Genomic DNA, 17,632 nt, shown 5'->3' on the forward strand with positions numbered 1-17,632 from the left:
GTGGTGAAATGTCTCCGGTGGGGGGGGGGGGGTTGTAACGAAACAGCAAACATTCTCATTTACTATCTTTAAACTACTTTAAATGGCAGTTACCACTAATTATTACTGAATGAGAATCACAGTCGTTCAGACTGTACAACAGACATGCAGGACTTTCCTGCTGGGACAGAATCTCCTCCCAAACTCCACCAACCAGCCTCCCTCACAGACAGGTTTACAACCAGACAGATAAAATGTGCATCTGTAGCTGCTGCTGCTGTGGAAGTGGCTCCGTCTTAGTTACTGTTGCATCTACGTGACTGCAGGTGGCAAACAAGCACAAACCTTTCCTGTAAAAATAACTAAATGAAGTCTGGTCTTTCAGCTCAGAATCACCGTGTGAGGTGGTTCAGATTAAAACGCCAACATGCTGTGTGGATGCAGGGAGTTTCCCTCGGTATCCTACAGCTCCACTCAGCCTGGGACTCTGAAGGTGAAAAATACATTAAATAGACTGTAAAGAAATCCAATATTATTTTAATTTGGTGAAAGTGGACTGAAACAGTCTTACAAACAGCTGTGGTTGTTTGGGTTTGTGCTCCATGTGTCAGCATAATCCAGTTTTTCATAGGTTTATTTATTTATTTATAATCATCACTAGAAGACAATCACAGCAACCCAGATCTGGACCCAACCTCCCCCCAAAACAAGAACAAGCTTTACAAAATCCCTCCAGAGAGGGAAAACCAAACAGTGGAAAGAAAAGACAGAAAACAACAGAAACAGAACAGGTCAGATCAGTCCATCCACAGACTGAACTTCCTGTGAGATCAGACATCTTAAAAATAGATTTATATACACGCTCTGCTGTAGGCATCGTACTGTACAAAATAGGGACGCATTCCCTGTAGTAGACATGCAAAAACCTTACTCACACTGGAAAAATGTCCATCTTAGATTCATTTTCATTTCCTTCTCAGCATCCGAAGAACAAGCGATGTGGGAGAATCATGTCCTCTCAGAGGTTTCGTCGCCTTCATCATGATCGTGCTGAAATGACGTCTTAAGATGGAGAACTTTTGCAGTGAGGCTTAAAAACTGAAATTACTACTCTATTGCCAAACTCCATAATCTTAATCCTGAACTCCTAATTTATTTGTGAGCCGACATGTTGAAGAGTTTCTAATCGGACTGCAGGGCCTGAGCTTAATGTGACCGAGCTAAGCTAGCTAGGAATACTACAGGATGTCCCACCCCATAAGGCCTTCTACATATCTACTGGACTCAGTCATGCGAGAATGTAAAGCCTGCTGATATGTAGCTGGGGAGAGGGTGGGGGCGTGGTTTGTGATGATGGGGGCGTGGTTTGTGGTGGTCTGGGGTGACTCAAGACTGAAGCATTTCCATATGATACAACCATAGAAAAGGTGAGATCATAAATCTGTGGTGGCGTGTCCCGAGTGCTAGCCGGACATGAGAAGGTGGGTGGGGTGGGGGGACCATGCACGTGGTTATGGTGAGGATGGCTGCAGTCCAGGGAGCCGGTGAGGGAGGAAGCAGTCTTCTGTGTGCTCTGCAGAGAAACCGACGTCCCAAAACTAACGTGGATTAATGATAGGAGGCAGCTCTGGCTTGCAGTCTCTGCCAGTGTCTTTGTGTCCTTCGGTTGTGGTCTCGGTACATTTACATCTACGTACACACTCACACGATGCTGTCACACACATTAACAATCACACAGCTGTTCCCCACATCCATGTCGGGCTCCACAAGCTACACGCCTTCACGGATTCTACTCGGGTCTTTCATCTTGGCCAAGGGGCTGACCCTCAAAGCATCATGCTTACTCCTCCTCTTCCTCCTCTTCCTCGGGCAGCGGGAGCAGCTCCTCCTTCAGACACTCCCTGTAGAAGCTGGTCAGAGTGGCGTAGAGGTGCTGGAGGCTGGACCTGGACAGGAAGTGGCCTTCATCTGGGAAGATCTGCAAGGAGAGAAGAAAGGATCTGAGTATAAACACGTGCTGTCCACCTCACCTCTGAGGAGCTACAGCAGGAGGAGAGCCAGCAGGAGGAGGTCCAGTAGAAGGAGAGCCAGCAGGAGGAGAGCTAGCAAGAGGAGGTCCAGCAAAAGGAGAGCCAGCAAGAGGAGGTCCAGCAAAAGGAGAGCCAGCAGGAGGAGGTCCAGTAGAAGGAGAGCCAGGAGAAGGAGAGCCTCTGTTCCCAGTTTCCAGCCTCCAGTCATGGTCATGGCTTCCGGCCTCTGGGCCCAGCCTGGCGTGGGTCTGCACACTGAACGGACCTGGCTGTCAGTCTGCACCTGTACAAGTTGAGCTCCGATCTCACTGAGCCTGGACACTTGAGTCCAAACACTGGTGAATAATTTTGATGCTGCAGTAACTTTATACAAAATGTGATTTGGTTCTTTGTTTTTCCCACCGCAGTAAGCTGTTGTGTGCATCCTTACCTGCATAGAATAGTTCGCTCCAACTTTCACAAGGTTCTTGACGAGCTCAGCAGTGTGCTGGAAGTGAATGTTGGCTAGGAAGGAAGAAAAAAAATAGGTCAGCAAGATTCAGCCTGAATCCTGATCAGGACAAAAGAAAATCAGATTCTCAGAGGCTGGGAAAGCTGAACACCTCACATGCATGATCCTGGAATTTTAATCTAAAACAGCCATTTTTCTGATTAGCTTTTGATTAAGGCCATCTGCCTCATCACCTTCTAGGGTTACATACTTCTTTGTGCTCACTGTGATGCACCACAGATGTTCATTCTATCTAGGATTTACTCTCTCTTACCATCTGCTGTGCCGTGCACCAGCATCAGTGTCTGCTCCCGAAGAGCCTGAACGTTCTGCAGCAAACTGGAAAACTGCAAGGAAATCACAACCAGTGAGTAGATAATAAACTCGTAGGTGCTAACTGGCCCTGAAAAATGCAGCAACATCAATAAATGACCGGCATTGCGTAGATGTGCTCACTCGTTTAAAAGAAAGAAATTCTTCATTTATAATAAGATAAAAAATCTGAGGAAAGCTGCAGTAAAGCAGAAGCTGAGGATTACTTCTCAGGTCTAGATTACATTGGTTGTGCTTTCAGAAAACCTGTTCTAGTACTTTCCATAACTATCTTTTTTTTTATCACAACAGGGGAAAAGACACTACATAAATATCTTTTGAGGACTGCTAAGAAAAAAATGTGGTGACGGAACAGGTGACAGGTGTGAACAGGAAGAACACGGGAAACAAGACGCTGCTTTTGCTGCTGCCAGAAGCTGCATCACCGAGCCCAACTGCACACCAAAGAACACACCTGATATCTGTTGTCATCCCGCAGCGGCATGCCCAGGTATCGCTCAGAGATGGCCGACGCTGTGCAGATGAGAAGTCACACTGTAAAACGTCTGCAGGTGGACACAGATCCCTCTGGAGCTCATCCACAACATAGATGCCACTTTTCTGTGACTTTCTTTCCTCTGAGCTGCAGTAACTTAATATCAGGCCTTAACCATAAGAATGCACAATGTTCTAGAACTTGGACTTAAAATTCTAGTTTGTAATCTGTCTTTGTTAACATTATCTTCCTTGTGAACGTGTTTGATGGAGGTTTTACTCACCGTAGAGCTTCCAGTCTGTTACTGGTGTCATGACACATGCACATTTAAACAAGCTGTCGGTAGACTTGAGCATCATCAGTGTTAGGTAGCCTCCATAACCCTGAGCAGAAAAACATTTTAGAGTTTTGATTTCTTAAATAAACTCACTGAAATGTAACAAAGGAGACAATAAAACAAACTTTATTTACTCTGACTGCTCTGACCTTTAAAACACGCCTCACCTTTCCAAACACCGCTATCCGTGTCCGATCAATATATGAGAATTTCAGCATGTATCTGGAACAAACACACAGTATGAAATAATACTTTCATCACATATATATTTAGTCTTGTGTCTTTTGATCCTTTCAAAAGTCTGTAATCTTACGTTACCTTAATACAGTGTTAATATACTGAAATACAAGATTAAACCCTGACGTCCATCAACTGGTTGCTGTTGAGAACAGATGGTGTCAAACTGGGCCAAAATAATCAATTTAGAGATGTCTCCTGAACTGTCTGGACTAAAACCTCTCTCATTTAACTCATTGTTGGCCTAATGTTCACATATTGAGCCATGATCTCAGAGGATTAGAGCTGGAGCTGCATCAGGAGGAGGTTCAGAGACGACGGAGCTTCGATCATCAGGGGGAGGGTCAGAGATGACGGGGCTTCGATCATCAGGGGGAGGTTCAGAGACGACGGAGCTTCGATCATCAGGGGGAGGGTCAGAGACGACGGAGCTTCGATCACCAGGGGGAGGGTCAGAGACGACGGAGCTTCGATCATCAGGGGGAGGGTCAGAGACGACGGAGCTTCGATCATCAGGGGGAGGGTCAGAGACGACGGAGCTTCGATCATCAGGGGGAGGTTCAGAGACGACGGAGCTTCGATCATCAGGGGGAGGGTCAGAGACGACGGAGCTTCGATCACCAGGGGGAGGGTCAGAGACGACGGAGCTTCGATCATCAGGGGGAGGTTCAGAGACGACGGAGCTTCGATCATCAGGGGGAGGGTCAGAGACGACGGAGCTTCGATCATCAGGGGGAGGGTCAGAGACGACGGAGCTTCGATCATCGGGGGGAGGGTCAGAGACGACGGAGCTTCGATCATCAGGGGGAGGGTCAGAGACGACGGAGCTTCGATCATCAGGGGGAGGGTCAGAGACGACGGAGCTTCGATCATCAGGGGGAGGGTCAGAGACGACGAAGCTTCGATCATCAGGGGGAGGTTCAGAGACGACGGAGCTTCGATCACCAGGGGGAGGGTCAGAGACGACGGAGCTTCGATCATCGTATATTTACTGTTCCACTGTTGTAACATCTTTAATGCTACCAAAAAATGCGACTCATGGAACATCAAGCAGCTACCTAAACGTAGATGTCAAGACAAACAGAGGCGGCACACAACAAAGTACTACTCAGAGGCTTTACAATCATTGGCTCTTTGTGCATTCTGTTTTGGTCTCCTGACTCTCCCATCGTTCTACGCTGAGGTAATGCGAAGATGTGCTTGAGTATGCGTTGAATATGATGCCATGTAAGATTTTACAGGTTGGATATGGACATTGCATAGTATCTGCAATCCTTCACAATGGCTTGGTTCAAACTGAAAGAACGGTAAAAGTCATAAAGACTCACAGTAAAAGACTTACAAATGTTTGGCAACAAATTAGATTTTAGTCTTTGCTTTTCTCCTGGCGAGTGATGTACATTTAAACCCTGGTCCTGTTACGCATAGTGACCGTAGTGGCAGTAGGACTGGAGCCTGTTATTCAAGCGGAGGTCCTGAAGGTGTTAACATTGCAGAGGAATGAAACAACTCTCCAAACTGATCACGAAGTCGAGGATTACTGTGGTTACACCGCCGCTTCAGGCGCTATTCTCCGGGGATTGGAGGTGGGAGATCAAGCGGCAGGTGGAGACGTTGTGGCGGGTGAGACAGGGGTACGAAGCCAACAGCACTAGATATGGTCTCATTGGAGGTGCAACTTCACGAGCCTCCAAAATATGGAGTTCTAACCCGAAAGGAACAGACACCTTCCTCAAGACCACACGGGAGTAATGGCAAATTAAACAATGTGCGGCTTAAATCAGCAAAAGTAAAAGATACATCTGATGCAATTGAGTGCATAAGATTAGGACCTGAAGTGAAACAGAAATAACAAACTGTGAGTAATCATTCATATATACTGCAACATACTGTATCTACTGTCAGTCAAGCTAAAATGATATGGGACCGGAACCGGGGCATTTAAATATATGTAGCTTAAAGTCTAAATATGATTATGATTAGCAGATTCAAATTTACAATTCTTACATCTCACAGAAACCTAGCTTCAGGGTAAATTTAATACTAGTTTGTTGGATATTCCTGGTTACAATTGTTGAAAGACAGAAAAATAGGTAAACTAGGATATGGAGGGTTGTTTATGACTGTGTGTGACTCTCTTAAATGTACAGATTTAACATTTAATTGTTATATTCAAATAGAACATTTATGTGTTGACATTTCTCTGTCTCCTAGAATCATTTTATACTTTTGTTGTTGTATAACCCACCATCCAATAATGATGATAAATTCTGTGAGGAATTAGAGAAATTGTTGAAAGTGATGTCCCTCAAATCTAACTTATAATGGGTGATTTCAATATGGATTGGCTTAACAAAAATAAGAAGAAAAAATTTAAAATGTTGATGACCAAATTTGACTTCACACAGGTTGTAAAGGGAGCAGCAAGAATTGAAAAGACAAGTAAGACACAAATTGATTTTATCTTTACGAACATAGAGGAACGTATTCAAAAATCGCAAACAGGATTGTTGGCTCATAATATGGCTTTGATAGTGAGAAAACTATCCAAGAAACAAACTTGATAGGCCTAAATTAATTAGTTCATTAATTATTCCCAAAAGGGATATTTCCAAGTTAGATAATGAGATGCAACAAATAAATTGGGAAAATATAGTGTGGGATGGTGTGAATGTCAGCAAATTATGGATAAAATAGAAAAAAAATGGAGGTACGTTCTTTTTTTTAAAAAAAAGAGAAAATTGCAGACAGAGAAGGACCCTGGATTAGCGAGTCTATTTAAAAAATGAATAAAATGAATACTGATATGGCTATATATATTTTGACAATAACGCAGGCAAGAGGAAATACACCTATGATGTGGAAAACAATTCATAATATAGTTAAACCTAAAGGAAAGCAAATGAACTTGTACAAAACTAAAATTGGAGATGAGCTTGTAAATAATGGTAAAAAGATTGCTCAAGAGTTTTATAATTATTTTGTTTTAATCAGTTGATGAGTTGGCCAATTGTCATGATCTGCAGACCAGGGTAGAATATCAGCAACCCAAAAATGCAAAAGGTAATTTATTTTCTCTTGAACAAACAACTGAGCAAGTGATGTTAGCAGTCATAGGAAAAATAAATAATAATCACGCTAAAGATCTTTTTAGTATTGACGTTTTGCTGAGGAATAAAGAAGTATTGGTGAAACCCTTAACTCATTTGGTTAATCCTTCCTTTGAAAAGGAAGAATTCCCAAATGCTTGGAAACGATCAAGGGTTATACCCATATTTAAATCTGGCAAAGCAGATGAAGCCTGTAATTACAGACCAATTGACATCTTGCCAGTCCTTTCCAAGGTGCTGGAAAAGATTGTAGCAAATTAATTGATGTCCTTTTTGCAGTTCAATAATGTGCTGCATTATCTGCAATTTGGATTCTGCCCTCAATATTCAAATGAAATTGCCAATTGTTATTTTATTGAACAACTTAAATTAGCCATTGATAAAAGCCAAGCAGTTGGAGTGATCTTTTTGGATTTAAAAAAGGCCTTTGATCTGTTGAATCATAATCACCTTTTGCAGATATTATCAAGGGTAATCATTGAAGGAACAACATTACCGTGGTTTAAATCATACCTGGAACAAAGACAACAATGTGCTATAATTAATAATGAAAAATCATCTTATTTAACACTAAAAAACAGAAGTCCCATGGGGATCTATACTTGGTCCACTTCTTTTCTTGTTCTATAAAAGTGATTTGCAAAATATCTGTCCTGGTACTGGTTTCTAAATGTATGCAGATGATGCAGTTGTTTATGTGAGCGGCAAAAATATTGAAGCCATTACTGCCAAAGCTACAGCACCATTTAGATGGTGTATCAGTATGGCTTTGAAATTCAGGGCTTACTCTAAATGTTGATAAAACAATGTTGGTTTGTTTTTCTTCTTAAGGAAAACTGCATCTGACAATTAATAGTCCAAAAATTAAACAAATATTTGGGCTTGATTTTAGACTAATTCATCATTTGAAAGTCACACTAAAAAGATCATAAGAACAGCACAGGCAAATTTGTAAACCTTTCAACATATAAGGGACGGCAAATATATTCATGCATGCAATGGTTTTCTCCGATCTCAGTAACAAGTACAGTAATAACTCCAGTGAGACTGATTTACAATAAAGCTTTGAGAATACTGGCTAGAAAAAGTGTTAGAACTCATCATTGTGAGGTATTGCAGAGGTTAGATTTTCTTAATTTGGAAAACTTTATAAAGTATTGTAATTTAAAATTAATGTATAAATGTTTGCATGATCAAGCCCCAGAAGTCCTTGGACAGTTTATAGTCCCACAAAGAGCAGTGGAGTCAGTCCCACGGGGAGCTTCCAATGGGAATGTGAAAGAGCCTCGGAGAAAAACAGCCCTTGGAAGGTCAGTTTTTTCTGTCAAGGTTGCTAAAATGTGGAACTCTTTGTCACCTGAATTGAAATGGGCTCCAGATTAAGGAGCTTTTAAAAATTAACTAAAGAGGGTTTTAAAGATGTATCAAGTTTGTACGCATTTTAAGATTGAATGTATTGTTTTGTGTATTGTAAAAGCCCATCTAGGGATGGACACTGCAAATTAACCATGGCTATAAATGTTTTGGTGTGATACATGTTTATTGTGTACACTTGTCCCTATCAAATAAATGAATGAACAAAACTTAAACAATGGAGCCTCTGTCATCAGGAGGAGGTTCAGAAACGACAAAGCTTCCGTCATTGGGAGGAGGTTTAGAAATGACGAAGGCTCCATTGTCTCTGAACGTCATTCGCAGCTATGGACCAGGAGGCGGACACGTCGTACGCAGCTATGGACAAGGAGGCGGACATGTCGTACATAGCTATGGACAAGGAGGCGGACACATTGTACGCAGCTATGGACAATGAAGCGGACACGTCATACATAGCTATGAACCAGGAGGCGGACACGTCGTACGCAGCTATGGACCAGGAGGCGGACACATAGTCTGCAGATATGGACCAGGAGGCGGACACGTTGTACGCAGCTATGGACAAGGAGGCGGACACGTCGTAAGCAGCTATGGACAAGGAGGCCAACACGTCGTACGCAGCTATGGACAAGGAAGCGGACACGTCATACGTAGCTATGAACCAGGAGGCGGACACGTCGTACGTAGCTATGGACAAGGAAGCGAACACGTCGTACGCAGCTATGGACTAGGAGGCAGACACGTAGTCCGCAGCTATGAACCAGGAGGCGGACACGTCGTACGCAGCTATGGACCAGTTGTTCCATTTGTCGGAGTTTCTCATGTGCTTTAGTGTTAATGCCATAGTCTTCATGCCATGTCCTCTGGTTTAGTTTTTGTTTATTAAAACATTATTCCTGCATCTGTCTGCCTCCAGCCACATAACATGTCTCCAGCTTCGCCTCCGGCTCCACGTCTCCAGCGTATCCTCCAGCTCCACGTCTCCAGCTTCGCCTCCAGCTTCACATACCACATCTCCAGCTTCGCCTCCGGCTCCACATCTCCAGTGCTGCCTCTAGTTCCACAACTCCAGCGTATCCTCCAGCTTCACGTCTCCAGTGTCGCCTCCAGCTTCACATACCACGTCTCCAGCGTCGCCTCCAGCTTCACATACCACGTCTCCAGCGTTGCCTCCAGCTCCATGTCTCCAGCTTTGCCTCTAGCTCCACGTCTCCAGCGTTGCCTCAAGCTCCACATACTACGTCTCCAGCGTCGCCTCCAGCTCCATGTACCGCGTCTTCAGCGTATCCTCCAGCTCCATGTCTCCAGCGTTGAATCGAATGCTTCAGGGTCTCACGCTGGTGCCCAGGTCCTGTCCAGCGCTTCGGCGTCCACTTTATAAGGTTTTGTACAAACTGCAAGTGTACAAATAAGTACCCACTGCTGAGTGTACAATGGCAGTACCTGTGATAGTATTACCCCAGTGACAATCCTCTGTACCTCTAAATGTACCATTGGGTACTTTATTTTGTAAATGTTTGGCTTGTTTGGTGAGGATGCAGAAGAATCCCCTTTCTCTCTAAATATAACCACCATAATCACAGAACACTTCAGGAACAAGGTCCTCTGGACAAACCAGTCCAAAGGGGATATGTTTGGCCTTAATAATGCACAGCACCATGTTTGGGCAGCTGTGGCTCAGGAGGTGGTCCTACATTTCTACATAAAGAAAAAACAGTGTGGACTAAGAAGTCTTGTATGAATGTAGTTTGTGGTATTTAAGGGCTTCGAATAGTCAACAAGAAAAGAAAGTGCTACAGAGTGTAAATGTATTTTATACCAGCATGACTGTACTTGAAAGCTGCATATTAAGCAGCTGGCCGACCACAGGATTTCAAATGTGAAGCCACCTGGACAATCAGCCTAAAACACAGCAGCGAATCTACAACCAAATGACTGAAAAACAGAATTACTTCAGCTTACCGATGCTAGAGGACTGAACCACTGAGTAGACATTTTCGGCAGGTTTTTATTGAGAATTAACGTTTAACTTTGTTTGCTGGTTTGGTCTCTAATGTAATAATAGAAACAGACTGTCGGGGGTTGTCAGATTGTTCAGTAAAATAGCTGCACAGTCTTGAACAACCTCTCTGATCTGCACAAGGCGAGGTCAGTGAGGGAAGCCAGACCGTCCTGTCAGATCCAGACCACCCACTACAGGACCAGTTCAGATTGCGTCCTTCCGGACGTAGATACCTGCTGCCGAGGTGTAGGACTACCAGACTAAAAGATTCATTTATTCCTGCAGCAATTAGGTTTTTAAATGGTCTGCTGAGATATGATGTGTCTGTTGGTTGTATTATACATGTTACTGGCTGTAAAACTCACTGCCCCCAGGGGATAATAAAGGTTCTTGAACATCTGCATGTTAGCTGGTTAGGGTTAGGAAATAATGACGGGGTGTAGCATGTCATTTTTGAGATTTTAAGACATGGTAAGTAAAATGTTGTAATCTCCTGATTTAGAGAAACATTGCTCTCTATCTAAACTGAATGCTGTTTTAAATGCTCAGTTCTGTTTTTTCTGCCTTATGCTCACCTAAATGAAGTGGGAGCAAGTTTTCACAGTTACCTTCCACTATGACGCTGAGGACGGGTGTTTTCTACGCTTTAGGTTTAACAATGTAGAAACTACAGTAATACAGGACAATGCAGGAAATTTTATATTAGGAATATTCATTAAATCATGGTGCATGAGCAGGTTCATATAGCACTGGATAAAATTCATTCCAGCACTTCTTATTACTTTCAAGCAGAACAGAAAATGGTTCAAACTGAAGTGAATGAGACATCATACTCCACTGCTGCAATCTGGTCCTGGACATCAACAGTTCCCAGTCTTTGGTGAACCTCATGCAGGATCCTCTGACCCTGGAAGCCGCTGCCACGACCATCCAGACGGGCCACGATGACGCTGTCAGAACTGACCAGGACAGACTCCCAGCCCAGAAAGAAACGGTCATTCACAGCCTGACCACCAGGGGCGCTATCTCTGCACACAGGATATACAGTTCTTCAGGTTAGACGGTCCGGCTTCAGGTTTCTGCGTTTTCTCCTTCACATCACAGAGTTATTCATGTTTTTTTGTGCAAACAAGAGGTCTACAAAGGTGTACAAACACGTTACCACCCAGGTTCATAATAAAGGTTCACATATGCAACAGAACTGTTCTTTTCCTGAACTGAGTGTTTTTCTCCTCCAAGCCAGGCTGGGACAGGCTGGCTGGGCTAGGTTAGCTGGGCCAACTGGGCTGGCTGAGCTAGGCTAGCTGGGCTAGCTGGGCAGCCGGGCTGGTTGGGCTTGGCTAGCTGGGCCGGGTCGGGTCGGCTGTAAATCCATCCCCCTGGGTGGAAACTGTATGGTAATCAGGCCACTTGGCAGCTATTTCTTAAGTGATGTTTCTCTTCTGTTAACCAACTTTACTCTGTGCCTCCAGGTATCATTCAGTTCTACCATTCTGGCCACACCAGATTATCCTCTAACACAGTGGTTCCCAACCTGGGGTCTGGGATCTCTTTGGGGGGTTGGCTTAATGGAAGGACAGGTCTCAGCCACAATACATTATTTATGGTGAGAATCTAATTTTCTAAATAAAACCATGAAACCAGCATGGTTTCAGCACGGGGTGGGGGGTCCATGGCTTTTTACTATTTGCATGAAAAGGTCCCCAAGGAAAACAGGTTGAGAACCCCTGGTCTAAAATACTTTTACTCTCCCTCAGTGACTCTGACAAGGGACTGGACAGATTACCCAGCTCGAACCTTCCTCTTAAACAACCTTTTCGTTGATGTTTGCTTCGAGTTTCCATGCATGGCCGAACTAGCTGAGACAGCTACCCACGTATCCTGCTGCTGGTCTGGTGTGACTCAAATGTTTGGAGCTCTGATGGTAATAAAGATTTCAATATGAAGTAGATTAAGAAAAGCCGATGAACTCCAGATGGAAAGCTGAAAGCAGTTATACGTGAGAGGAAACATTATAAACATTGCTTATAGTTAAAGTTATAGTTAGATTTATAGTTAAATATCATTTGCAGTCTATAAAAATAGTAAGTTTGATGTGCTGTAATGGCTAATAATTCTGTATTTATAGGACCATATTATAAATATATACAAGACCGTTATATGACCTTCGATACAACCCTAAAATATTCTGCTCCTACTGACTCACACATAAGGTATAAGCATATACTTGCACTTCTATATCAGCCCTATAGAACTGTACACAGACTCATATGTCAGATATAAAATCCGTAGATATTTGCTGTGTTATCACATCTGGTACGTACACCAGCAGCAGCAGTCCGTAATGACGGGAGTCTGAGAAGTCTGGGGGGTAAGATATCTTCAGAGGTAAATCTGTAAGGGGAAATAAAAAATGAACATGAATCTGTGCTGAACTTGCCAGGGTCACAGTAGGACTACAGAAACCAGGTGTTCTCACCAAAATGCTCCATGGGAACAGTTCTGAAGTCAGTCAGCTGGATCCTTTTGTACTTCAAAGCTGCTTTCAGCAAAGAGTTGCTCTCGATGATGTAGTAATCTGTCCAGTTGAGGGTGGAAGCATGAAAAGAATTCAAAATTCACATAAAAATCCAAATATAACTGCAGACAAATGACACTCAGGGGCTTGTTCATACAGGCCTCCACAACAGTAACCCTACCAAGTAGTAAACAACGACTGTGATGTGGTCTTTCTCCCGTTCAAGTCGTCTCAGAATCTGCTAAATGAAATGGAATTCATCCAGCATTTCTAATGGAAAACCCAAAATCAATAGACATCTCATTATGAAATCGCCGAAGGTGTCGAGTTCCCAGCTGTGGACGGAGATTCTGTCTGAATAACCTACAGCAAACTGTTTTCTCTTCCTGCAGCACAGCTGTTAACTGTCTGATGCTGCAGTCATGGATAACAATAAGAGGCAACAGGCTGTATGCAGCATGTGTCTGCAGTATGCTAATGATTGAAAAATTAAACAAAGTTAGAAAAACATCACGAGGAGGAAGGAATCTGGATTTGCAAAGACAAAACCTGAATAAGAACAAGATGTTCGTGTTGAGGGAGAACAAGTCTGTCTTGTAGAAAGCTGTGAGGAAAGAGAGGATGGTGGGGATCTTAGCAGCTGCTGTGAGGTCTGCTTATTTAAAAACCTAAACTACAACTAAACGCGACCGCAAAGGATTCTTTGCCCTCAAACGGTCTCCTCTTGCAGCCTGTGGCTGCACTCTGCAGGTATGGTTAGCTAGGGCTAGGGTTGGGACTAGCTAATGTTCGTGGACAGTAAATAAAGGATACGAGCTAATGTGAGATGAACAAGGTCGTTCCTGAAGTCATTCCCTCCCCACACAGATGATCATTTTTACTTTAGAAGGAGAATTCTTTAAACCGTGGACAAAGGGCAGCAGTTTTTTTTAAACAATTTCTTAAATTCATTCAAATTAAGAATAAAACAAATTCATAAATTTAAAAAGGCGACCTTAAAACCGACATTTGGTTTTTAGAACAACAAATAAATGTAAACGGTAAACATAATTTTCATTTCATGTGCAAACCAAATTAATAAAAAGTCAGTGTGGTCTGAGATGGTTGCAGTCTAAAGGCTGATGGTAAACAGCAGACAGTAAACTGTAAACAAACAGTAAACAAGGAAAAGAAGTTGAAGTTTATATACTTGAACACTGAGCTGTGCCGATTTCTTAGGCCTCCTAGAACATTGTTTACCTATCATTAAATGAGAATATTGCTGCAACCACACGGTCTATTTCAATAGTTTTGAGGGCAAATAAAGGCGAGAGGTTTGTTAAGATGTGTAATTTTCAGTATATGCACTAGGGGTGAAGAGCAGAGGCACGTTGCGCACACTACAGGCCGGCAGACACTTTCAGGGTTTAGTGTGGGTGCAAAAAGCAAAGCACCCACAAATCCAAATCCAAATAAAAGCAAATCAGATATCAGTATAAGAACGTCATCTCTGCAACGGCCAGCTGAATTAGAGGCTTTAGTCCAGACAGTTCAGGCGACGTCTTAAGACGTCCAGTTTGTTCTTTACATCGCTCAAATGGGGACCTCAGGTTTTAAAAGGTTAAAATTCAAACAGCTGCAACAAATAGAAAAAAATATTTTAACAAATAAAAATAAAATCAAGGATAAGATGAAGAAGGCAAATGTGTGTCTGACTTACTTGAATTATTGAGACTGTGTAGGATTACAGTCGGAGCTCCTGGACCTAAACATGGACATTAAAACAGAAACAGCTGAATGTTAGCTTTGCTGTTTACAGATATGAATGAAATGTGCAGAAATTCTGAAAGCAGGAGGCTTGTTTTTCTCCTCCTTCCCTGATTAAAGGCCACTCACTGACTAACAGCCTCTGACTGTCAAATTAAGTGGGTTCATTTCAATTTGCTTTAGCAAAATACCCAGCCAGATTCCTAGAAAGGCGGGTTTGCTGGAATCTCGACTGGAACAGTTCCGCTTCCAGACCCTCAGCTGGAACAGTTCCGCTTCCCGAATCTCGACCGGAACAGTTCTGCTTCCCGACCCTCAGTTGGAACAGTTCCGCTTCCCGAATCTCTACCGGAACAGTTCCGCTTCCCGACCCTCAGTTGGAACAGTTCCGCTTCCTGACCCTCAGTTGGAACAGTTCCGCTTCCCGACCCTCAGTTGGAACAGTTCCGCTTCCCGAATCTCGACCGGAACAGTTCCGCTTCCAGACCCTCAGCTGGAACAGTTCCGCTTCCCGAATCTCGATCGGAACAGTTCCGCTTCCCGACCCTCAGTTGGAACAGTTCCGCTTCCCGAATCTCGACCGGAACAGTTCCGCTTCCCGACCCTCAGTTGGAACAGTTCCGCTTCTCGAACACCTTCAGCTCTACTTTCATTTAGCCGCAACACAAACTGCAGCTGTTACTTGATTTCTGTTCTTCTACTTCTGATGGTAGCAGCTCTGATCTTTACATTGCCCGTGTCACACACTTTTAAAACCCTCATCCCAGCTCAGCGCACCTCCCTCCACCTGCAGGTGGAACACAGACTTCCTGTCTGACAGGAAGCAGCGTGTAAACCTGGAAAAAAACACCCGACTCCTTCATGACCAGCAGCGGTTCTCCCCAGGGCTCTGTTCTCTCCCCTCTTCTCTTCTCCCTGTCCACCAGCAGCTGCACCTCCACCACCAATGTGTCAAACAACACCACCCTCATTGGCCTCGTCTCTGGTGGAGTCCGCCTACAGGAGGGAGGTTGATCAACTGGTGACCTGGTGCAGCAGGAACAACTTGGAACTTTGTGCTGCTCAGACATGAGGAAGAACACAGCCCTTCCCTCCTCCATCACCCTGCGTGATTCTCCAACCGTAGAGTCCTGTCGCTCCATCATCAGAAAATCTCAGCAGAGGATGAAAGAAGTTCGAGCTGCCCAGGTCGATGTTGGAGGACTTCTTCACCTCCATCATGGAGTCCATCCTCATGTCCTCCATCACCACCTGGTGCGCTGCAGCCACCAAAGATAGACTGCAGCGCATCATTCGCTCAGCTGAGAGGTGATCGGCTGGAACCTGGCATCTCTTAGACCTCGGATGCTTTTGCAAATAAAAAGGGGTAATCTTGGATCAGGATGCAGTTGAAGCATGTCTCCGTCTGTCCAGGAAAACCAGCTGTTACGCTGCGGTGGCTGAACAGAAAGCACTGGAAGGAGCTAATGTTCACATTAACCAGCGTCTGACGGCAGTAAACACCCACATCGCAAAAGAATTCAGAGTACGAAAACCATGATGAAAAACCATGATGAAAAATATTCATCAAGTTGATAGAACAGCAGAAATCCCACCATCCATGATCAAGTAGAAGAGAATACTGTAATAAAGTGGGTTAGAACAAAAATAATATTAAAGAAATGTGGAAAAATTATTAATAAAAACTAGAAAATATAGCTAAGATGGCGGCGCGCATGGATGCAGCGGCTTACGGCTCCCCATTCCAGTGCTCTTTTCTCTTTCTTTTTCTGTCGTTTTTCTTTCTTTTGTGCACGACCGGTCATGTGAACGTCCCGTACACCCGCCAGATGCTCTTGGATATCAGAAACCAACACCAGATATCTATTTCGAGTGACTTTCACCACACGCATAACATTCCAGACGACATAGCGAGACCACCGGACTCTCTGTGGATTGTTATTGGGTCTGGAAGGCGGCGCAGATGGAGGAGGGAGAGGAAGCAGAAGCGGGGCTGCAGGTCCGGCGTTATGCTATGGCTAAGAAAACAACCTCACAAGCCACCTCTTCCGAGCCTGTATCTCTCCAACGCAAGATCCCTGGTAAATAAAACGGACGACCTGGAATTACTACTCGCTGGAAACCGCTATGTCCGGGATTGTTGTGTACTGATTATCACTGAAACCTGGCTTCACCCGGACATACCCGATGCTAGCGTGCAGCTAGCAGGCCGAACTCTGCTACGCTGGGACAGGACTGAGGACTCTGGTAAGAGCAGAGGAGGGGGGCTCTGTATCTATGTGCACGACAACTGGTGTAACAACGGGACAATCATAGACCAACACTGTTGTCCGGACATAGAGTACATGTCTGTTAGATGTCGGCCTTTTTTCCTGCCGAGAGAGCTGACGGTTGTTATCGTCACAGCTGCGTATGTCCCACCCGACGCCAGTGTAAACACGGCGCTCTCTCTCCTGCTGAACACCATAAACGAACAACAGCGGGCTCATCCCAAGGGTGTTCACATTATTGCAGGGGACTTTAATAAGGCCAACTTAAAGACTGTACTCCCGAAGTTCTACCAGCATGTTAAGTGTGCTACAAGGGGGGAGAACACCCTGGATCATGTCTACACTAACATCAAGCATGCATACAGGGCCGTACCCCTCCCCCACCTCGGACAGTCAGACCATCTTTCCCTCCTGCTTCCCCCAGCCTACACCCCCCTTAGACGTAGGAACAGGCCCACCACAAAAACTGTAACAACCTAGCCTGAAGATGCCCTCGCCAAACTCCAAGACTGTTTCCAACAGACAGACTGGGACGTGTTTGAACAACAGGAGCTGGAGACACTTAAAGGAACGATACTGGACTATATTCAGTTCTGCATCGGGAATGTGACTGTGGACAAAACCATCAGGGCTTTCCCTAACCAGAAACCCTGGATGACCAGCCAGGTCCGCGCACTCCTCAGAGCCCGGGACGCTGCCTTCAGGTCAGGGGACAGAGCACTGTATAGTGC

The 17,632-nt window shown here is 44.3% G+C and overlaps 2 protein-coding genes across 2 annotated transcripts in view; both read right to left on the reverse strand.

Annotated features, from left to right (window-relative positions):
* Window positions 1–500: 500 nt before the first annotated feature.
* The window catches only part of LOC121650879 (inactive dipeptidyl peptidase 10-like), a 282,313-nt gene continuing 265,181 nt past the window's right edge, over window positions 501–17,632 (reverse strand). The window contains exons 17-26 of the mRNA XM_042002663.1: window positions 14,585–14,629; window positions 12,847–12,945; window positions 12,692–12,761; window positions 11,201–11,395; window positions 3,812–3,866; window positions 3,591–3,690; window positions 3,287–3,345; window positions 2,774–2,846; window positions 2,440–2,513; window positions 501–1,957 (exon numbers count right to left, since the gene is read on the reverse strand). Of these exons, the coding sequence (XP_041858597.1) occupies window positions 1,820–1,957; window positions 2,440–2,513; window positions 2,774–2,846; window positions 3,287–3,345; window positions 3,591–3,690; window positions 3,812–3,866; window positions 11,201–11,395; window positions 12,692–12,761; window positions 12,847–12,945; window positions 14,585–14,629 (908 nt within the window). The 3' untranslated portion in view covers window positions 501–1,819. The remainder of the gene's footprint in view (window positions 1,958–2,439; window positions 2,514–2,773; window positions 2,847–3,286; window positions 3,346–3,590; window positions 3,691–3,811; window positions 3,867–11,200; window positions 11,396–12,691; window positions 12,762–12,846; window positions 12,946–14,584; window positions 14,630–17,632) is intronic.
* Window positions 3,867–5,930, reverse strand: LOC121650881 (hepatitis A virus cellular receptor 1-like). The gene is made up of 2 exons (XM_042002666.1): window positions 5,926–5,930; window positions 3,867–4,872 (listed from the first exon to the last, which is right to left on the reverse strand). The coding sequence occupies exon 2, from the start codon at window positions 4,860–4,862 to the stop codon at window positions 4,161–4,163; it is 702 nt and encodes a 233-aa protein (XP_041858600.1). The 5' UTR covers window positions 4,863–4,872; window positions 5,926–5,930; the 3' UTR covers window positions 3,867–4,160.

Source organism: Melanotaenia boesemani, chromosome 12 (assembly GCF_017639745.1).
Source record: "Melanotaenia boesemani isolate fMelBoe1 chromosome 12, fMelBoe1.pri, whole genome shotgun sequence".
In the NCBI taxonomy this organism is placed as follows: Eukaryota; Metazoa; Chordata; class Actinopteri; order Atheriniformes; family Melanotaeniidae; genus Melanotaenia; species Melanotaenia boesemani.

Bases quoted from the DNA above. Each gene is read 5' to 3' on its own strand.
- LOC121650881 (XM_042002666.1), bottom strand. From the start codon at position 4,862: ATGATCGAAGCTCCGTCGTCTCTGACCCTCCCCCTGGTGATCGAAGCT.